We start from the raw sequence: 14047 nt of genomic DNA on the forward strand, positions 1-14047 counted from the left end.
AATTCTTGATAAAAATCCATAGTCAGTCAGGTGGTAAGATCAAGTTACGTCCCATAACATCTTCCATAGACCAATCTTTCATGAGGAGGCAATTTTCTGGAAGCCTGAGTAGGTGCTTCCTCAGTCGGCCCGTGTTTAAACACATCCAAACAGTTTAACAGCCACAGCACTCAAGACAGAAGGTATGCTTAAGAATTCAAAATAGGCTACATTAACTACATGGCACGCTATTTGCAGTATGCAAATATTGCAAAAGCAATATACAACATTTGCCAAAACGCACAATCAAACACACAATTCTAACAGCCCTTTCTTAAATAGTTATTTGACCGGACTCAGAATGTACTGTTTGTTTACATAAAACTGGGTAAAACCTTCTCATAAATAACTGGATAAAACACAGATTTATACATACAATGAGGTCATGTGACAACAACAGCATTATACTCATACTGCATACTGTTTCACAAACTATTTTTAAAGGGAAGTTCCCGGTTCAATAGATGTAATTTTCTATTCCATCTATCTATACAAAATATGGATATTGACAATCTCAGCTTAATATTTAACTGATTCCATCTAACAACACTGTAAAACACTGCAATGGTATTAAAACATTGCTCTATTTGTTTGAGCATCCCGACACAGCAATATTGGCTTAACCAATGGCGTGAGTTCAGGGCAGGGCTATCTGGTTGTCCGATCAAGCTACAGGTAGTGTTTGTAAAACCTGCTTGAAAAGTCATCATTTTTCCAATTCCTTTCATGTCGCTAATGGTAATGGCAATGGCATACGAGCTTAAGTTGTATTAATTTAAAAGAAAAGAGCGCATTATTCAGTATATACTGCACAGTTAGCAGTGCGCTAGTATTCCATTTCAAACATAGCCAGAGATTTGTCCTGGCAGTCATTTTGTTAACATAAATCCAGAGAAAGAATGAAAAACCCATGGTTAAAACCACAGTACCACACCCAAACTGTCCAATGTCTGTGAAGGTCCAGGGCATGGAAGGAAATCGGTTTCATTTCCTCTGCCAACCCTCATATCCTTATCTTGGTCACAGACTGTCTGCAAGACCATGTGTGTTACCTGAATGTTTTTCAATACTGCGAAAAGCGATGAATAATTTTGCAGCTTGATTTTGCAAGAGGATGCACCTGTCTGCATATCAGAGCAACATTCTTGGGTCTTTAAGTTACTCTTTTTAGCTCCTCTAGTATCAGCTCAATCATAATGATCTTCACATCTGAAAATTCATGATTTAAAGCAGAGCTGAATTGTTTTGAAGACATTGTAGACCAGTCTATCTGCAACCTTGTAGATCAGTCTTTGCTTTAGTCTTTTAGACCTAGTAGATCAGTCTTCTTCAACCAATGCCTTTTCTTTTCCCCAAAAGTCTACCGAAACTTTAGACACTGAGAATCTTGATCCTCAACTACTGATTTTGAAGACATTGTCTTTCTTTCAGTCTTTTAGACCTTGTAGATCAGTCTTCTTCAACCACTGCTTTTTCTCTTTAACAAATAGTCTTTGACACATTAGACACTGAGAATCTTGATCCCTTACTACTGATTTTAAAGCAGAGCTGAATTTGTTTTTGAAGACATCGTAGATCGGTCTCTTCTTCAACCAATGCTTTTTCTCTTTCCTACTAAATGGTCTTCTGAGACTTTGGATACTGAGAATCTTGAACCCCTATTAATGGTAGTAACGGTAGGGCTTTGAACAGGGCTCTGAAAGATTGATGGGTCAGATTTTCTGGTTTCCCATGAACAGAGTCCAGGCTTCTCAGCTCTCTTAATTCCCTTTCTATCAATCTTAGGGTCTTTTTGGTCTCTGTGGTGCTCTTTCAGTAGTGCCTGTTCCTCTTGGTTGTTGTTGAGGCCATCCGTAAACTCTCCAGAAATGTCCATGCGCATGTTCGCACTGACGCTGAACCGCCGTTTCAGTCGAGGAGAGTGATCGAGTGGGATGATCAGGCCCTGCAGTAGGTCACTGCAGCTCTTGGACCGTGCCAGTTCCTCCTCCTGCTTCTTTTTCCCTTTCTCGGCTGCTCCAATAGCTCGGATGACATCGGTGTAGTCTTCAACTTTCTCAGACATGAACTCAAAGATGTCGATGGCGCCAGTGAGACGCGGCAGCTTCTGGGCTTTTTTTACTACTTTTTTTTCCGGTACGTCATCAATGGGAAGCTTGTGGCGTCTCAGCCTCCTTTTCTTCAGCACTTTATGAGCCTCGACCACCATATGCACATTCCAGCTGAAGAACAGTGACAACCAGGCAAGACCCAGGCAGATCCATAGCTGCACAAAGAATCTGTAGAGATTCGGGTAGTCGGTTTCTGGGTCCACACCTATACAGGAACAAAAGTGAATTTCCTTTATTCAAAACATACACCTATATAGAGCTATTTTTTTATAGCTATTTCACAATGTATGGTGTATGGTGGACAGAAAGAAGATGCACTCCGAAAGGCGAACCCAAGATTTGTGCCACATCTCAGATTGATAGTGGGCCATGTACTTTTTTTAAAGTACGCCCCCTCTCCACTGGACGCAAAGAGTAGGCTATACCAGGGGTTTTCTAACTTTTAAATGCCAAAGACCCAATTCAGCATTTGCACACTATGAGAGGCGGCTTTCTGTGCGGATGTTTGCTCATAGAAAACAGCACGCGAGTGCCGAATTGAGTTCTCTTTCGCATATTCTTGCGCTTGAATGATTTAAAAATAGCATTAAAATGCGCGCACAGGAATCAATAAGCAGAACTGAAAATGTAATTTTATATAAGCATCCAATTCCTGGAATCGAAGAGTAGCATTTACTGTGAATCGAAACTGAAAACACAGTGCTGTTACAGTTCTCATGAAACATGCACCCCATCAGACTATATATTTATATAATTACATCACAACTGTTGCGATTTGATGATTGCACTAAATCATGATCACATTATCACCACCATTCATTGTCAAAATGCATAAAAAAAAATAAAATAAAAAAATACCGGGCAACTGGCGAGTAACACCGTTTCAACTGACTTTTACTCGCATTTGGCGCTTTGAACACTGTCTAACATGCTGCTAATAGTGTCCTGCAGCTTGTGTAGAAATCTGTGCAAGTGTGCATGATATAAATGTATTACAAAACCTTACACGTTGCAGTTTGAGAAATTGTTTAAGACCATTTCACGATAGCAAAAATTTATAAATCTACATACCTGCTACATAGTCACCGAAACCAACAGTCGTCATGGTGGTAAAAGAGAAATACAGGCCTTCCAAGTAAGTCCATTTCTCAATGGTCATGAACACAAAGGCTGGGATGATCAAGTGAACCAGTAAACCCCATAAAAGGAATACAATAGTGCAGATGAACTGTACTTTTTTCTGTAATGAAGGAGAAAACATGAACAGGGAAATGGTAAAAGCATTGTTTTTCTCTTTAGACAAGTGAAAGGCTCTGATCATGATATTCTTACCACAGTGAGGCCTCTGTGGAGGAGCACCTGACTCAGACGCTTTGCCCTGCCGGCAAAGAAAGTACCCAGCTCACTTATCCAGGTGAGGCAAAGAGGAATGCCACAGAGTCCATACAGGATACAGAACAAACGGCCTCCAATTGTCTTCGGAGCAACATTACCGTAACCTGAAATCATTGAGTAGACAAGTCCATGTTCAATATTTGTTTTCTGCCATTAGGAGATCTGGGAACCATTATTGTACTTACAAATCCAAGTGACACTCGACTCAATCAAATACTAATAATAATGCTTCGACACCGAAAACTAAAGACTTACTATTTTTACTCAACAAATTGTTCTTTTAAAGGGGTGGTTCAGGATTTTCGACATCGGACCTCATTTTCAAGTGAGCCTGGTTGTTATTCATCAGTGGAGACAGTTTTCAAAAAAATTCATCCAGTCCTTAGTTTTGGATAGTTCGCCTATGCTAGGCTAGCGCGAGTCAACGGTGCACGTTAGCCTGCCATTAAAAACAGTTTTACCCACTCCACAGTACACCAAAAGCAAATAAATTATAATGGCAGACTATCGATGTAAATGTCTATTGAGAGAATAATGTTAGAAATCAAAGTACTCTTGTATCTCAATTATCTGCGGCAGGTAATACACTTGCGTGATAGTTATGTGGACCGGCTCTCTCGGTTTCCTAGGTAACCAAATATAACTCCGCCGCTGCTGTAGACTGCTTATAAATACAGGGAACAAATGATAACTAATGCAATGTGATTAAAGGGTAGTTTTAAGGGTAGATTTCTAACATTATTCTCTCAACAGACATTTACATCGATAGTCTGGCATTATAATTTATTTGCTTTTGGTGTACTGTGGAGTGGGTAAAACTGTTTTTAATGGCAGGCTAACGTGCACCGTTGACTCGCGCTAGCCTAGCATAGGCGAACTATCCAAAACTAAGGACTGGATGGATTTTTTTGAAAACTGTCTCCACTGATGAATAACAACCAGGCTCACTTGAAACTGAGGTCCGATGTCGAAAATCCTGAACCACCCCTTTAAGGATGAATTAACCCAGCTTATTCAGGATTAAATCAACGTTACTGTTTAAAAGGAATTTTCTGGAGTTGATTCTGAATGGTGGTTTAACTCGCTGTTAAATTAGGGACACACCAAACCACCGCCAAAGAGCCAGTGGCGGCTCATCAGGGGAGGCAAAGGCCCAGCCCCAGCCTACCCAAAATTCTGAGGTGAAAATGGGAGAAGGACAATTTAATGTTAATAAAATTCCCAGTTATTAATTTTATGTCTCAGAATGTGTATTTCTTGTTTGTAATTTCACCACTGTAAGTGTAACAACCGCGAGCCTCTGAAAACCTTGAAACGCGAGACTGACGGGATAGAGAAAGGGAGGGGGAGATTTTAAAATAGAGGCGGCACACACAATTTTAGCGGTCAGATTTTTTTAACTGCTTTAAAATGACTTTTTTGGTCACTTGCAGACAGAATATTTAAAGAAAACGACACATACATCAAGACAATGTAAATATAAGTTCACCCACTTAGTCCTAGCCTATCATTTGAAGAAAAAATCCATCCTTCTTTTAAATGTCTGTGTTAAAAGGGCACGTTCGGCCGTTTAGTGAAGCTGATTGCTGTATAGCCTATATCCAATTAAGGCATGGAGTCTTCCTTCATTTTTATTTTGTAACTGTTGTTTGAATGGTAGTTTAGTAATTTGTTTGCAATCAAATATTCTATATCTCTACTCTCCATAGTTACAGCAGCGGTCGCAGTTCAAACTAATATCACGTAATTTACATCATGTCGATGATTGGTTGATATACCAAGGGAGGCTAGCCTCCTCTGCCATGTTACTTTTCTCAACACTCCTAATCGCTGTAAGCGAAATACTCTATGGTGATTGGCTAATTTTTTTTTACCATCGGAGGCACAAGCCACCGGCTATGGATTTACACCCCCAAATTTGCCTCCCCCGTGAGCTGCCACTGCTCTCTTGGTGAACGAGCCATTGAATCATTGGTTCACCCGATTGATTTGCTCAAAACACGGATTCATTCAGAAACTAAGCACCACTGTGTGTTTCTCGGAGATGCAGAAGAGTTCTGCCCTGGCTTTATAGGTCATATTTTCGTAGGCAAAATTGTGCAAATCAAACAAAGTTGTGTTTAAAAGATAACACAATTTTAACTTCTTATTTATTGAACTGTTGTATAAAATCAATATCACATTTGCACTCGTGCAATTCGGGACAAAAACAACACTCGTGATATTGGGCTCGTTACTTGGGTGATATTACTATATCATGACGAGACAGCTCATACAGTGGCATTTTTGCCCTGACATCTTGAATTTTAGGGGCATCTAACTGCATTCTATAGGCTTTTTATCACGCAGTAAGTTGTTGCTCTGCGTCAGCAATCAACTTTTTGAAATGTAAGCTGAACTACGTAGATCGACAGCCTAGATTTGTATATAAAAACGTACTAGTATTGAATTGGTATAGACAGATACACAAGGCTCTGATAAAAAGTGGAACCGAGCTATCCCTAGTTCTAACTTAAGCCTGCAATAAGTCAGTAAAGACAGTCAAAACATGTCTCTATAGGAATATCTACCTATGGTAGTGATAACTGTGGCAGCAAAAATAACTGCGTTCTCCCAACTCCAGTTGTTGACTTGTTTCTCTGTTGTTACAGTCACACCTCTTCCAGCTGCCTCGGCCACAACCTGATGTTGAAACATTAAACAAAATATTAACTACAATAAATACAAATGCCAAATGAGTATACTGCAAACAGAGTCTGAAACTAGAAGAGAAATACACAATGTTTGTATGTAAACAATGGGGATGAAAGAAGAATTCTTCACCTTTACAAACTATAATCAGATGCAGCTTTAGGGTTTATTTCATTTGCGTTGCAAACATTAGTAGCAATAGAAACCTGCTTTAACTTTGAGTAAAAAGGTAACTGACTTAATTCTATAAGACTTAATGTCACAACTGTGACTAAAATTAAAATTGTATTTCACGATTGCAACTTCATTTCTTATTTTACACCTCATCTTACAGTTAACCATTTTATTTTTTACTCAAGAGGTGGAAACGGGCTTCCATACGTCAGACAGTCAAAACAACAGGAAAAGAGGAAGAGTGTTTAGCGTTTGTGGAGATATCAACAAAATAAAGCCTTGTCTTCATATACACTAACAAGAGTCAGCCTATCTCTGCAGACGGTAAACATGGCTATTATTTAAATGCCTAAATTAGCGGCTAAGCAAACAAACACACCCTACCCAAAATGACTAAAAGAACAGGACACCCTACAGTCTTGATCTCATTCTGACTTAATATGTCACCGGAACAACTCATATGTACTTTTCTTATTCCTTTAAATACAACAAAAACAACTTATATTTAGCATCTTCCAGCTCACTTATTTGAATAACAGTATATTACATTCATATAAAGGTTCTTTATTGGCATCTAAGGTTCCATTGCACAACTTGTTCTTTATATAGGAATAAGGTTCTTTAGATTGTTAAAATGTTAATAACTTTTTGCTGAAAGGTTCTTTGGGGAAACAAAAAATGATCACTGCAAAAACCCTCATGGAACCTTTAACATCACCTCAGTATTGTAGAATGAAAACCTGAGGAACAGGTTTTATTTTGCCACATCATGTTATATCACGCCCAAGAAACATGGCTTTTAAACATTTTTTTTATAATCATGTTAGCACTATGGTCAAATTTAACAATCAGCTAATTCAATATCAAACCATTAGAGCCTTAGAGATTCCAAATGACAAATGTTACAGTACTTAATGTTAAGTCTCATATTAGAAAACATATACAATCCCAAAACAAACTGAAAACACAAACCAAAATAACTCTTTACATGAATAATATTTATCCTTACTGTTTTAAAAGTTGTGATCAGTGTAGATACGACACATTATATGCCATTACTGCCCGTATCAATACTGTAAATCAAATACTAAAAGTTGTGAAACAAGCATAATGTACATAGGAATGACATTTACTCAATACTATAGCCTGCATACTTACTGGTGTTCTTCATAAAATGTTCTTATAGTATGACTGAATTTAAACTAGTTCATCTTTTCAGTAATTTTGTAGCGTCTGCAATGGAATTGACTGGTTCTTCTCTGTCGCAGTAGCCTATATATATCATGTTCTCTGGTGACAAATTAAACATCGGTGGTTACCAAATGAAATGAGCAGGCAATTATCCCGTTTCAAACATGTCATAGATGTTGATTGATACTACACAAAAGTGCATAATAAACCTTGGTTTATTAATTAACTATTAACTACTATCTGCTGGATTAAATGATAGTCAAATGAACCAGAATTAGATGTAAAAGAAAATAGTTAACTGTATTTTTACAGTTAGCCTATGTTATGGAACTTAATGTTAAAACTTACTCTAGGTGATTTTGTCTTATAATTAATTTAGTTTGGTGGGGGGACAGTACTAAAATTAGACCTAGAATTTTTGAAGGTAGTTTTGAAAAGTACTAACAAACTGTATCAAAGCGAAACAATCATAAATGTACAAACTAGCTTTGTTTTCATATTCGCACCACAAAGCACGTGGGCGCGCGCTTTCTCCTGGTACTTTGTCGCACCTGAACGAGTGTACATTGTATGACTGGCAAAGGCACATTCCTAAGAATGACTTCGCCACTTTTATTGCCCATAGGGGGAAAAGTCCACAAACATGAAACAATAGCGCTTCAGTCTTTTTAAGATCGCGAACCCCGTCACCTCCAGAGATTTGACACGTTTACGACAAAGTTTCCCTTTGTTTCGTATAACCTAGCCCATACTTGGATGAATTGGTTCTGTAGCCCATGCGTATGCGTAACAGAACCAGGTAAAAAGGGTTGAAAACGCTCTTTTAGTTCACATTAAGTTCAGACGAGACTGTCTTAAGTCGCTTGTGCTTGAGAAACACCATAGCAACAGTTATGTTTTACGTCGGCAATAATCGACGCTTGATAAACACTTTGAAAACTTTCTGAAATGTTTAACTTACCTAACCACCAAACCGTTTAGTGCTACCTAAACTTGTGGAATCAAAAATCAGCTTACCTCAATGATCTCATCCAGATCACCCTTCTTTAAACAAGGATATTTATTTAATAAATAGGCAGTTTTATTTTTATATTCTTCTAAAGCTGATTTCAAATTCGGCTCTTCGAGAATTTGAAATATCGCGGCTCCGATGGACAAGTAGAAAATGATGACTGAGGTCAAAATAGGTCCTTTGTCTGCCATAATATTGGAGTAGCCTAGTTGTTTTTCTCTGCTCAGCTACATCCAAGCAAACACTGTTGAAGTCTCCCAAGTTTCTGGTGATGTGTTACTTAAACGTAATGATGCGGGTGAGGAGGAAGTGGATTTCGGAACCACGCCTGCAAGTGTGAACGCGAGGAGTGCCAGCCTGTCCGGATTTGCTAGAGGCTACGATTTTTTTTTTTTTTTTTTTTTTTTTTTTTTGCTCTTTAATAGATTCTAAGATAAATTTTAGTTTAAAGTATATTCAATGCGGCAAGTATGAAGACTATGAAAACATTCGATGACAAAGACAACTCAGAACTCAAATCGTCTTAGTCATTTTTGTAATTATAAGGTGTTTAATCGATGTAGCCTATGTATGAAGTCAATTCTCCGCAAATTCACACCTGTGTCATACTGCAGAGTACACTTTTAAAAATAAGGTTCCAAAAAATGGTGTTTTCACAGTGATGCCATACAGAAGAACCATTCAAGGAACAGTTCTTAAAAGAACAATTTTCAAAGAACATTTTTTTTTCCAATGATGTTTAAGGCTCCTCATGAAACCGAACCATTGATGCCAATAAACTTTTTATTTTTGTATATCATCATCACATGAACAATGGACAAGTTCCACTAAGGAAAATGTTCAGGACAGTACCGGTCAAATGTTTGGAAACATTTCTATTTTTAATTCTTTTGAAAGTCTCTTATGCTCATCAAGCCTGCATTTATTTAATAAACAATACAGATTTTTTTTTTTTTTTTTTTTTTTTGTAATTTTGTCAAATATTACAATTTAAAATAGTTTACTAGCCTATTTTAATCTACATTAAAATATTATTTATTTCTATGAAATTACATTTCTTTCAGTCAGTCAATTTTTTCATCGGTGGTTTATTTTGTCTTGATCTCTATGTTGAGATAAAATATCCGTGGTTGTGTTAAAAAGTTTAGAAGACATTTCATACTGAAGTTATCTCCTTCCTTCTTACTCATTGAGTAACATATGGCCTACAGTAGATATCCATCTTACTGATTGAGCAAAATACTAAGTCTTGTTTTTCAAAGGAAATGTGACTCAAGGTTTCATCTCCGTGTGAACACCGGACAGCACTCTTCCTTCTTCACACCTGAAGAAAGCTATTAAAAGTTTGGGGGATTTTTCACAATATCCTGTGACCTTTAAATAGACAACGCAAAAGCCTGTGAATTGAAAGTCAAATTCCCAAATCCCAAACAGGAACTCATGCCCACAGCGTAGTGGAAATCCTCCTCCTTTTGTAATGGAATTGGGAAGGGGGCTCTTCATGTGCCTGAGTATTGCCACTCCTTTGCAGAAGTCAAAATAGCCTCCATGGGGCATGTTCTGTCTTGCTGCATGCACTGAAAGTTAAGCTAAATGCTTAAAGGGATAGTAAGCCAAAAATGAGAATTGTGTCATCATTTACTCAACCTATGTGCATTTCTTTCTACTGTGAATCACAAAAGGAGATATTTTGAAAAATGTTTTAGTGTTTTGTTAAATTTTTGGCTATAAACAGTGGGCTCGTAATAGTCGTAAATTGTAATTCTTTACAGACAGAATATATAGAATAGAATGTTTTTGTATACTTATTAAGTAACATATAATCTGAAAAGTATAACAGTATAACCAAGTTATTATGCTTTCTGTTCAAAACAGGGATTTGCTGATAACTTTGCAGTACAGCACACACAAAAATGAAATTACATATTTCTGATATTTAATAATTATTGTAGTTCACAAATTTAAACTTTTTTTTTTTATTTAAAAAAGATATATTGACAGCTATAAATTCATAAACAGAGTTTGGATAGAAAATGATGCACTGTGATGTGTTAAACATCATTGATTTGGTTTATAATTTTCAAACTGGTGCCTTCTAACCATTACAAATCATTAACGTTAAAGCCAACTAGATAGCGTTACCTTGGTACCTCAGTCAACACGATTGGCAACAATGTTCAATATGTTCAACATCAGGATGTTCTTTCTGTCAAGCCCTTGTTATGTATTTGACAAATCAGATAAATGTACAGTATAAGGTCAGTGTATTTAGAGTCAGGCTTACCACATTAAAAAATACCAAACATTAACAGCCATTGTTACAAAATATCACTATTTCAAAGACAAATGTTATAATAGACAAATTATCATGTCAATCAACAAATAAGGAAAAAATATATATAGTGAGGAAAATAAGTATTTGAACACCCTGCTATTTTGCAAGTTCTCCCACTTGGAAATCATGGAGGGGTCTGAAATTGTCATCGTAGGTGCATGTCCACTGTGAGAGACATAATCTAAAAAAAAAAATCCAGAAATCACAATATATGATTTTTTAACTATTTATTTGTATGATACAGCTGCAAATAAGTATTTGAACACCTGTTTATCAGCTAGAATTCTGACCCTCAAAGACCTGTTAGTCTGCCTTTAAAATGTCCACCTCCACTCCATTTATTATCCTAAATTAGATGCACCTGTTTGAGGTCGTTAGCTGCATAAAGACACCTGTCCACCCCATACAATCAGTAAGAATCCAACTACTAACATGGCCAAGACCAAAGAGCTGTCCAAAGACACTAGAGACAAAATTGTACACCTCCACAAGGCTGGAAAGGGCTACGGGGAAATTGCCAAGCAGCTTGGTGAAAAAAGGTCCACTGTTGGAGCAATCATTAGAAAATGGAAGAAGCTAAACATGACTGTCAATCTCCCTCGGACTGGGGCTCCATGCAAGATCTCACCTCGTGGGGTCTCAATGATCCTAAGAAAGGTGAGAAATCAGCCCAGAACTACACGGGAGGAGCTGGTCAATGACCTGAAAAGAGCTGGGACCACCGTTTCCAAGGTTACTGTTGGTAATACACTAAGACGTCATGGTTTGAAATCATGCATGGCACAGAAGGTTCCCCTGCTTAAACTAGCACATGTCAAGGCCCGTCTTAAGTTTACCAATGACCATTTGGATGATCCAGAGGAGTCATGGGAGAAAGTCATGTGGTCAGATGAGACCAGGCACGTGCACACATAGACATCAAAGGGGGCTTGAGCACCTGCCCTTTTTATTCCTGGAGAGAAAGTGCCTTTTTTTCTGGGGTGCCTTTTTTTTTTTTTTTTTTTTTTAAATATATATTTCTGTTTGCGCACGGCTTCCCTGTCAAACAAATATTTATTGAAGAATAGTATATCTAAATATCAGGTAAGGAGTTCTGAAGCGCTCCCTCTCCCTCTCCCCCGATTGTTAAACCCGGTATTGCTTCCGCTAAAGAAAATAGTACGCTCCGTCTCTACGGTTAGAATCCAGCAACGTTTTTCATGGCAACGGTGTGTTATACTCCGCACAGCGGTCTGATATCAAGAAATAACAGACCGCATTCTACATTGGAATTCAACCAAGCCATGTAATAAAATCAGTTAATAAAATAAGCATATATCACCACCAGGTGATATGCTTTAGTTATTTTGTTTATCCTATTTATTGCCCTGTCAATTAGATGCAAATGTGTGCATTTTAACTAGTTGACGCCTAATTTGCATACAGAACGTCCTCAGTTAATGACTTCCATCAAGAGTCTTTCCCCCTGAAATTTAGAAATCTAAATTGGTGAATTTAGAAGAAATCTACAGATGCAAACAGATGGAGGATACACTCTAAAAATGTAGTAAATCTGAGTAACTGCATCTGGTAGCCTACATTAATAAATAAAACTGAGTAGAAATAAGTTAACATTAAACATTAAAAATAACAATATTTATAAATTAACTTTTTATTTATGAGTAATTTTACTTTTTTTATTTCCTCTAAACCTTTATAAAATAGTATTCCATACAACCACAAATACATACATGACATTGGCTTTTATTTAATTTTTACTCATTTATTTTGGTAAGTTTAATTTTAAAGTGTTATGTATTCTGATAACACCAAAATAATTAAAATTATGTAGTGCCTTGTGCAAAAATAAACACATTATTAGTAAAACACGCCCCTCTGCTTGATGCAGTTATTTAGGTTATTCTAAATATGAAGAGTTCAGATGAAAAAGCCTCTAAGTGCCATCTGAAATTTCCTTAATAATCATTTTTATCAAGCTTGTATGTTTATGTTCACTTATTTCACATTACTGGCAATGAAAATTACCTATTAATTGTCATTTAAGTTAAATTACTGAACTTAAATATACGAGCTTGAAAAAAAATCCTCATTTTAGAAGAAAATTTCAGATGGCACTTAGAGGCTTTTCCATCTGAACTCTTCATATACTGTATACTTGAAACTAGAAGCATAGAAAATGTTTTCAAAACATGCACATTGTGGAATGGTTTCCTTTGCTGCTCTATAAACCTAGTGAATACTAAGGAGACCATGGTTTCTGTGTGAACTGATTATTTTGTAGACATCTTTTGAAAATGAAACAATTGCGTGAGTTTGAGGAAGATAAAATTAACTTTTTTAATTATTTTTTTAAAAAGGAAGTCAGAGTTGCGTTAATAGGGGAGACCGGGGATGGTTGTAACAGTTTTGACCTTTCTGTCTATATCTTGTAGTACTTTGAAGTCAGTGTGTTCAAAATGTGATCCAAACTAGTTACAAGTGTCTGCTATTAAATGACATAGCTATTATCTTTGCAACACAAACAGAAAATGCATGGTTTAGTTTCAAACACGAGGAGTGAAATGTTACAATTCACCCCATAGTCTGGGTTAGTTGTAACATACCCTGGGGTGAGATGTAACATTATGATATCCACCGGGGTGATATGTAACATAATGAAATAAGGATTTTGACAAAAAAAATTATTTTGAAAGGTTTTTATTCAACACTGACTTTTCAATATAACTGATGTGTGTGTGTCACTCTTAGTCTCAGTGTGTTTGTCACTCTCAGTCATAGTAATTGACCATTATAAATTGATAAAATTATAATAAATAATAAATAAAATAATTATAATAAATTTAATAATAAAATTGTAAATTTTAAATAATAATAATTAATAAAATTGAACACTTGAACATTGTGTGTGTGTGTGTGTGTGTGTGTGTGTGTGTGTGTGTGTGTGTGTGTGTGTGTGTGTGCGCGTGCGCGCATGTGTGTGCGCGCATGTGTGTGTGTGACTCTGTTGTTACTCTGTCATAGTAATTGACCATAATAAATTGAACTTGAACACTTGAACATTCTATTTGTGTAAGCATGGTTGTTACTGTCAGTCTATAG

The 14047-nt window shown here is 36.7% G+C and overlaps 1 protein-coding gene across 1 annotated transcript; it reads right to left on the reverse strand.

The window, feature by feature from the left end:
* Positions 1-626: 626 nt before the first annotated feature.
* kcnk5b (potassium channel, subfamily K, member 5b) lies at positions 627-8951 on the reverse strand. Its single transcript, XM_079889288.1, has 5 exons — positions 8619-8951; positions 6116-6227; positions 3483-3649; positions 3222-3390; positions 627-2355 (listed from the first exon to the last, which is right to left on the reverse strand). Exons 1-5 carry the CDS (start codon positions 8802-8804, stop codon positions 1628-1630), a joined length of 1362 nt encoding a protein of 453 aa, XP_079745414.1. The 5' UTR covers positions 8805-8951; the 3' UTR covers positions 627-1627.
* Between the last annotated feature and the right edge of the window lie 5096 nt (positions 8952-14047).

This window comes from Squalius cephalus (genome assembly GCF_949319135.1).
Source record: "Squalius cephalus genome assembly, chromosome: 12".
In the NCBI taxonomy this organism is placed as follows: domain Eukaryota; kingdom Metazoa; phylum Chordata; class Actinopteri; order Cypriniformes; family Leuciscidae; genus Squalius; species Squalius cephalus.